At 38.9% G+C, this 9,429-nt stretch overlaps 1 protein-coding gene across 1 annotated transcript; it reads right to left on the reverse strand.

Annotated features, from left to right (window-relative positions):
- Window positions 1-63: 63 nt before the first annotated feature.
- Window positions 64-8,629, reverse strand: lsm12b (LSM12 homolog b). Its single transcript, XM_007571565.2, has 5 exons — window positions 8,448-8,629; window positions 5,695-5,828; window positions 4,552-4,661; window positions 2,097-2,223; window positions 64-694 (listed from the first exon to the last, which is right to left on the reverse strand). The coding sequence occupies exons 1-5, from the start codon at window positions 8,572-8,574 to the stop codon at window positions 602-604; spliced, it is 591 nt and encodes a 196-aa protein (XP_007571627.1). The 5' UTR covers window positions 8,575-8,629; the 3' UTR covers window positions 64-601.
- Window positions 8,630-9,429: the final 800 nt, after the last annotated feature.

Raw genomic sequence — 9,429 nt, forward strand, 5'->3', positions numbered from 1 at the left:
GCCCCCACACACAATCTTTACAAACTGCTCAAAAAGTTGTTGAAAATTACAATATTACAGTCAGAATTTTTGTTACTTTTATTTTAGAAAATGTCCTTTAAAGTGTGGCATTTCAAGTCACATTTTGTTTTAAAATACAGAAAATACAGACAGTAGAACATGGATACAGAAAAAAAAGGAAACAATGACAGAAAATAAAGCTAACAAGCCTTTCTGACTGCTCTAGTTTTTTCTTTGAAATGGAACTGAAGGCAAAAGGAGGAGGGCAGAAAAAGAAAAAAAAAAGGTTTTAGGGGACGAGAAGAGGGAGAAGGAATGGAGGAGGGAGGTGGGGCGGGATGAGACAAGTTAGTTAAGGAAACTATGGTTTGCTTTATGGATCATGTTTAAATTATTCTTTATAAAGTCTAATTTAAGATTTAATCTTTCTTCTCTCTCTTTTTTTGTCTTTTTCATTTAATGGTATTTTGATCTTCAGGATCCAGGGCCCTCAGCGCTCCTCCTTGTGGTCTCGGACTGAGGACAAGGAATGCCGACTTTGTCTGGCAGTGGGAACAGAATCACCCGCGTCGCCTTCCCCCGGCCGATCCGCACTGCCAACTCAAGAAGATAAAGTGGAGTCCTTCTGTGTTTGCTGTGCTTGTGAACGTTGCATGGACTTCTGACTTTCCACGTCTCTAAAATGTTTCTCAACCTGCAACGACGACGGAGGGAGGGGGAAGAGAAAAAAAAAAGAAAAAAAAAAAGAAACATTTAGATCTAATCTTCAACACTGCCAGGACAAAATATTCTCAATTTAAATGGGAGAGAAAAGTTCGGTCAAGGAGATGCTTCAAGATTTGTTGTTTTGAGTAAAACTACACACACACACAAAAGGTAAAAGTAAAAATCTGCCGGTGTAAGTAGTATTGTTAGAAAATAAAAGTACTATGATCTATGAAAATAACCCAAAATGTCCTAAGGTTGGAATAATAGGAGAAGCAAGCAAACAGTAAACCCAATTAGCTTAGCACAACAGCGCTGCGACGACAATAACTGTGCAAATGGATGCATTTCTAACACAGAAGGTCTCGGCCCTCCCTGATCAGATTCCTATTCACTGCACGTTTTCCAGTCACTAACTCCAAACATGTTGCATTGCAGTCAGACTGGTAGCTCAGCTCAGACTTGTCTGCTTCATGAATGAATTTTAAAGCTGTTTTCTTCTGCACTCTGCCCTGTTGAGTGTGCAAAAAAAAAAAATAGACTAAAAACAGATTTAATCAGGGAAACATCTGTCAGTTACGCCACCGCTGAGGTTTCTGAGAACACTGGCAATATTCTGCTTTCTGCAACAAAACAAAACGGGGGACTGCAGGGATACAGACAAACAAATCCCACACTTTTTTCCCCCCTGAAGATCTCTTTGACTCAATGTGTAATTAAACCTTTAAATACAACTACCACAAAAAAATAAAAAATAAATAAAAACGGATGGATGGTTACAATTTGATCTGTTTGCGAGATAAATGCCTCGTCTGTTTCTAACATGGGCTGAAGTGCTAATATTTATCGCCACTAATGGAGTTATTGGATTTAGGTTCAACTTCAATAAAATGTGAACTTCAGCTTCACGTACTCTTAGCTACCAGAAAGTTTTTAGGTTAGGGAAGGAAATCTATTGCGACCAATGTGTTTAACTGCCAACATTGATCAATATCTAATCAAAGCTTTAAGTGCATTTCAGACTCTACATGCCTCAGTATGTAAAATAATTGTGGGACATTAGGAGAGCCATACAGAAATTAATCTCTGCAAACCTAAACAATCTGAAAACAGTGTTGTGATGAGTGGGCTTACATTTTCCCACAGTGATGTGAAACTGATAGTCGGGCTGAACAAACTACCTCAAGTTATTTGACTGCTAAAGTTGGCTCTGCGAGCCACTAAATATGGAGTACTCTATCCTCGCACATACACATTTTCTCTTTGTCTGTTTCGAATAATAACTGTAGCATCAGCTGGGTTTGTTTGCAACTGCAGTAGCTGGGAAATATCAGATCACTTTCATTACATCCCTATTCGCGGCATACTGCGTGGTTCCAAGTCATACTTACTATTTTGCGTACGTGACTTAAAGCGCTTCCCTCTTTGCCTCTGCAGTTCTCAACCTGATAAGGCGGCGAGATTACAACGTCGTCCATCACAATAATGTTCTTCTCCTGCCATTTACACTCTTTGATGCTGCAAAGAAACATTATTATTATTTTTCACTAGTCCATGTTTTTTTAAAAAAAAAAAAAAAAAAACATTTAAATTCACAATGAAATACAAGAAATTGCAACATGAATACGACGGTCACAATGATAGCTGACCCACTTCCTTTGCTTTTTTTGTCAGCATGATGTTCCCACACCTTCCAGTGAGTTTTAGCAGCTCACTCAAGTGTGGGCATCAACGGCAGTGAAAGATTTTAGAAACACACAAAGGGATTCAAGAACCACCTTCACTTATCCAGGACAGGGGCCACAGACAGCGCATTCGTGGAGTTAAGCCCCTCCTGGACCACGGGCAACATCAGAAGCATCTAAACCTGCCTAACGACAAGACTCAGTCGTCTAAAATCATCTTTTCAGATGAAAGTGGAGTTTGCATCTTATTTAAAGTTTAGGGGCTTGGGGAAAGAGAGGAGAGGCTCTAATTTTAAGTTGTTTGTTGTGGTCCTGAGTGAAGTCTCTTCACTTTGTGATGATGGCTAGATAAATGAACGGAAATGAAAACTGAATTTCGGTTTGTGGAGCCACGTCAATAAATGCCATCGCACTACTGCGTTTTATTTTTATTTTTTATTATTCCTAGTCAGTGCCACCATCGACAAGGAAGTTTGAGCAATCCAACGTTCTTTCTTCTGAAGACGAGCAGGGCTCGGCACATGCCTGTCTTGCCAGAAGCAGCCAAGCCTGATTAACCATGGCATCAAACTCAGAGATAAACCCCGTAGAGCACTGTTTCCCCAACCCTGGTTCTCAAGGCACACTGCCCTGCATGTTTTAGATGTTTCCCTGCTTTAATGTGACTCATTTAGCTGATTGCAGTTCCACAAACACTTGTTAATTGAAATCACCCAGCCTGAAGCAAGGAAACACCTGAAACATGCAGGGCAGTGTGCCTTGAGGACCAGGGTTGGGAAACAACCCTGAAAATCGAGACGATGAGACTCCAGACCCAAAGATGAAGACCAGCTGAAGGTCACCATTCAAACCAACTGGGTTTCAAGCAAAATGAGTCATAACCAAGTGGTGGATGCATATATTATAGGGTTGCCAGTATTACTGACATGCCAAACTTGATACAGAAGTTTATTAAACAAGCAGATCATGAAAGAAAAAAAAAAATCAAAGCAAATATTGGGGAACAAAAAACAAACCTACTACTACATCATGAGCCCTCCCCTCAGTCCTGTAAATTAATATTAATTTACAGATCTGTCAGCAGGAGAAAGAATTAAAAACATTTGAAGGGAAATTGATAATTTTTTTAGACTGTTTGAACATGTCAAAAGCCAAGGTTGGGATCAAAATATTTAGATCTTAGGAGGTTTATAGAATCCTGAGGAAATGCCTGAACCTGTAGGGGTGGGCATTTATTATACAGTTTATCATTTGGGGTGAGACATTTTTTTATAAGGATTTTGATTTATCCGTTGTCACCATAAATTCCATTTAAACACTCCCAAAACTGTCCGCTTCGTTGGGGTTGATAGTTTCATCTCCACTGTTTGATAAATGAGAGCATTAACAAATATCAAATTTTGAAATATGATTAAATGTAGTTACTGTGTGCAGTTCTATGTGTCTTAAAAAAGCACATTACACTTTGGTAAATTTTTCAAGAGAAATATTTGTGCTTGAGGGCCTACGATTGCTGTGCCATGCAGTCACAGTCATACAGTTACCTAAAAAAAGTAGTAATAGTTCTTATTGTGACTTATCGTTATCACAACAGTGCCACAAAATATCGTGATAAAGTTCATATTGCCCACCCCTATGTACCTGGCACTTCACTTTTTATTAGCGGTTCCTGCTCCTCCTCCTCCTGTCCCTCTTCATCCATCTCTTTCTCCTCCTCCTCACTCCAACTGGCATTATGCTGTCCCTCTTTTACAACTCCACAACCTCAGCTGACATGGTCCTTGTCTGCTACTTTACAGCAACAATGATCAATTTTATCGCACTTTTGCCACTGTCAGAACATAAGTACAATATATATATATATATATATAACTAATTATGAAAAATGCTAAATACACAGGTAGTGAATTACTGACTATTTGCTTTTTTGTTGATCTGGTTTAAAAAAAAAAGGTACGGTATATGTTATTGAAAAAACAAGACAAATAGATTGTCTGGTTTATTTATTGAAATCTCTTATTTACTTTGAACATAGACTTTCCATTAAAATGCCTTCTTTTGCAAGAAATGGGTGTCTTTTTCTGGTCAGCCAGTATGAACTGATTTTAATTGATAATCTGATCAGGTTACCATTCACTGAGCAACAGCAGGAAGTCCTTACGTTTTGTGAATAGTCTGGAATAGCTGCTGGCCCTCCACAGAAACCCCAGCACTGATTGCATAGGCTTGGGACAGCTTGTCTTCCTTTTCTGTCCGTGCTCGATTGGCAAGCTGCAAAAAACAGAGGAAATACAGTGAGCTCTACTCAGAATTCGATATTTCTATATATATTGAAGACTGATGCAGGTACTGCGTGAAACAGTTGGGAAATGAAATTGTAACTGAAACGTTACAAAAAAAAGAACATTTAACTATGTTTTTTTTTTCCATATCCAAAGACTAATGTTTTGCTAACCAGATACATTTAATATTTAGGAAACTACTCATCAAAATGAAGCATCTTTATTCAAAACAATTTGGAACTTTTTGACTTCCAAAACTGTTGTTGCACTTTGTTTATGTTAAGCAATCAGCAGAGGAACAGCACTGGACTCTAAATAAAGCACATTTAAAACTCCTTTCATCTTGTGAAATGATTCCATGTGTTTGAATGACTGAATGTGCGGAGCAGCTTTTCGCACAGTGGGGTAATTAAAAAAAAAAAAAAAAACATTTTCCTAAAGTCACATCTGTGAAGCTTTTAGCTATCACAGAGGGAAAAATCATATCTATAAGTGAACTTTCTCAATGAGATCAATCAGATTTTTCATAACCAGTGAGGTTTAGACAGCTGTACAGCTTCACCTACAAGACAATTCTACTGAATCTCTGCTGAACTATATTTGATAAGACCAAAAGAACATTTATTGTGATTTAAACAAATGTACTGAATTTATTTACTCGACATCTGCAAATTAAGGTTATTTGTGAGAAGGTGGTTAGAAAACAAGGTTGTTAAATGCTTATAAGAATCACCAAAATACAACAGTACTATTAAAGCCTTTCAGATGTCAGTGATGAGGCGATTCAGACAAGCTTTCCCTTTTTTTCTTTAACTAACTAACAGATTTCTACCAGCAGATTTTAAATTCAAAACAGAAAGAATATTAGTTTGGACACTTCTGATGATAAAAACACCTGAACATGTTTCTGAGTACAAATCATTTCTAATGAAGGATCCAAGTTCCTTTAAAAATCAGAAGAAACATTTAATAAATCATAGCGAGAATCTAGGCACAAACCATTACCAATCTGATGGCCTTACCTTGCCAACATTCAGTGATGCTAGAGGAGGTGGAGTCTCAGTACGGTCATGTATTATGTCCACCTTAGATACATAGGCTAAGTTGATCAGGATAACGTCGTTGAGGTTCGGCTTACCGCTGGAGGAAGCACATTCTTAAGGGGGAGACGGGTTAAGGCAGAATATTTCAAAGCAAGGACTTTGGGGGGAAAAAATTACAATTCTCAGCAGAGCAACAAAGAACTTCAACACCACAGAGACAGAGAAGCTTGTGATGAAGAGCGCCGAGACTAACACAGTGTCAGTGAAAGGTCGTGCCAGTTACAGCACGTGACGACTAAAAGCATTATTCAGTTCAGGAAATGTTTTAAACATGATCTTCAAAGCAAACCTGAAACATGCTCAAAACTACAAACCAAACATAAACAACGGGTGATATTTTAGTATTGGTGTGTGCAAAATGAAATCTTTAGGGGGCAGTTTAGAAAGAACAGTTTAGAGCACTATATTTTGATTCTGGTGAGAGGAATTTAAACTCCGCATGCCGGTAATATATTTAGCCCGTTTGAGTTGCTGCAATAGCACAAAGAGTTGGGAACTTCGTAAAGGCAGACGAATATTTATATGCAGGGAATATTTGCATTCGCTGCATATAAATAGAGCTCCTTCATTTGAATCAATTTCTGTCAACCACAGCTGATATATTAACATCAACTTTAGGAAAAGAAAGTCAAACTGAACACAAACGGGCAGAATGTGTCGGACACCGACACAATCTCTCTGGTATAGCTTATTGATAAAATGCATCTACAAGGTTCTTATTAATGGCAAAAAGAAAAAAAAAATCTCTAGACACTTATTGTAACAAGTCAAAATGTTTAAAAAACTGAACAAAGTGTTCATTTATGGAGCCACATGACACCCGTTGAAGGGAATCAGAGCCCCAACAGTCATCAGAACCCATCAGGATTCAACATGGTCCATAAATGGGCCCAACTTTAATCCGTGTGGCTGCAATTCAGACATGGAAGCCTGAAAAACTGCCTGTGCAAAGCAAAATGCATCACCACGAAGTGTGTCATCCAACTCTGTGGTGCACATTTCTATGAACTGGATGAAACGAAACACGACCTGTTTCACCACAAGATGGTTTTTAGAAGAACAAATTGGGGGCTGAAGATTTAATGATCAACTGGATCATTAAAACTACAATAACTGGTTCAACCAGCTATCTGTTGCATTTTCCTTATGTTTTCATTTCTTTTTATGAAGTCCCCGCAACTCCCTGTGAGCGTCAGCATCTTAGTCAGAAAAATATATATGAACTCAGGGCATCAAGGGAATTGACAGTCTAATATTATTGGCATGCAGAGATTGAAAGCAAGGCACAGTAAATAATATGGTGAAAGAAATATATCCTCCGAACAGGGATATTTAACACACAGATACGGCAAAAACAATTGCAGTTGAATGTACTGGGTAGCTCTACAGCTAACCAAATATCTACTGCAACACTGCACACACTGATATATTAAGGATGAGAAGCTATTTTAACATTTGTTACCATAAAAGTAAATAATTGAGACAAGAATTTGGCATCTTCAAATAATAAAGACAGACTAATAATGTTTGCAAAGCCCCAAAACTTGGGCCAGACTAGTTTTCAGCTTTTATACGAGCTCGTTAATGTGCTTACATTTAAATATATATATATATATAATTCAGCTAAGTACAACTAATATTTTTACCAACAAGATTCAAGCGAGAGAAAATAAATAAACGGAAGAAATTGAACGGGTATTTCCAACAGGAGCGAAGATGCAACTCAGCGTTTACTGGCAAACGCCCTCTACTAAACTCATTCATTCATTCATTGTCAGGCTGGACACGTTCACGTTAACCTCATTAATAAAATACGGTATTTAAAAATAAAACGACAACAACAAAATAACACACATTTAAATGCATTTCAAAAGAATATGAGTGAATCTCATGACTCACTCAGCAACTCTCATGCAAGACTCATGAGGGAATGAAGATAGGCAAGTTCACAGGCTAAGGTTCATGGTAGTGATTAGTTCAAGATGTTCCCACGATTAGTTGTAGCACAATTCACCCCAGAAACCCAAGACTGTGGTGACACCTCAAGACTAAAACTAAACCAACAGAGCCAAGAATCCCCCAAAACCGATTTGGAGCTACAGGGCGGTTTGGGGGTATCTGGGTTTGACCGAAACTTAGCATGTTAGCCGAGTTAGCAGCAGCTTCCCTGTAGCGTGGATGGAGGGGAGGACAGTAAAACTCATAAACGGACTCCTGAAAATGGCTGTTTGCATCCCCGACGATGGGAGTGGGTAACTAAGAGAAATAAACGCGTGGACACCTGTCAGAACAGGGTGTGCTGTGTCTCAGTTAGCCCGCTAACTAGCATCGGTGGAGAGCCATGTTGCCTTACCAGGATTCGCTGCCAGATAGTGATCCATGTTGAGGGCAGGCAATACAATGAGTGAATTCAAAACACATGCACATCCGGGCAGGTTATTTAGCACAAAAGCAAAACGAAATAATAACAATAGACTCGTTAAAAGATAAAAAGAGAACAGGTGGGTAGTTTGTACAAAATAATCTAAAACGAACAAAGATGTGTAACTCAGCCAAGACCAATTACGCCTGCGCGGATCACTATTTGACATCTTTTCGGTTACCCTACAGGCCCTTGCAGCCAGGCAGGCCAGCCAACCAGCCGTCAGCGGCGCCGAACAAACAAAGGATACTCAAGGTTAACATCTTGGACTGGTAGTCAAACGCGACCACTTCTCCCTGTAGCTGTTGGCCCAAACAGGTGAGGCAAGAGACATGGCTCCCGACGCTGAAATACTCCCCCGGTCCAGGAGCCGCCATCTTCTCCGCCAGGAAACCGGAGCGCTTGCTTTACGTAAGGCAACGTGATGTCGTAGGAGGACGACATCTGGGCGTGTCGTAGGAGGACGACATCTGGGCGTGTCGTCGTACGTCAGATTTACGGAGGAAGGGGAGAGGAAAAGGGGGCATAAATATGATAGAGTTAACGCAAAAATATCTTTATCCAACTTTTACAAAAGAAAACAATAGAAAAAAGAGAAACAGATTCAATACCCTTCCGATTTCAGCAGAAATAAAATATTTAAACTCGCAACATAACATTGTACTTATTAAGTCGAATGTTATGTTGACATGTGTGTCAAAAGTTAAGCTAAAACAGTGCTGAGATTTACTTAAAAAGTCATTTTGAAAAAGAACATGATATAAAGCTTTAAAAAAAAAAGCTGACATGCACCAATCAGCAGTCATGTCCACTTTTTTTCTTTTTCAGTAAAATAGACCACTTTTTTCAGTAACGACTAATCTAACGCGTTACCATTTCAAATCCAGTAATCACATTAAAGTTACTTAGCCAAATCACTGTGCGTTACTATTTTCTTTTGTAATGTAATTTTATAACATCTTATGACTCTCTGTGCTACCCATTCATTCGTCCTACCTTGTGGTAATGCGCATGCGCACGACGATGCTACGTCACATACTGCTTACTCAGCAGATTTCTTATCAATAAATCACCTGAGTATTAGCGCCTACAGATAACCTTAGATATCTATCCGGGCCATGGTAGGAAAATCTGACGAGAAGCAGCCTTGCCTATGCGTAATTCATTTCCAATGTGGACACAGAATGGGGTTCAGTTCAGTTCAATTCAAATTTATTTAATCAAGGACAGTA

This window comes from Poecilia formosa, unplaced genomic scaffold (assembly GCF_000485575.1).
Source record: "Poecilia formosa unplaced genomic scaffold, Poecilia_formosa-5.1.2 Scaffold7, whole genome shotgun sequence".
In the NCBI taxonomy this organism is placed as follows: Eukaryota; Metazoa; Chordata; class Actinopteri; order Cyprinodontiformes; family Poeciliidae; genus Poecilia; species Poecilia formosa.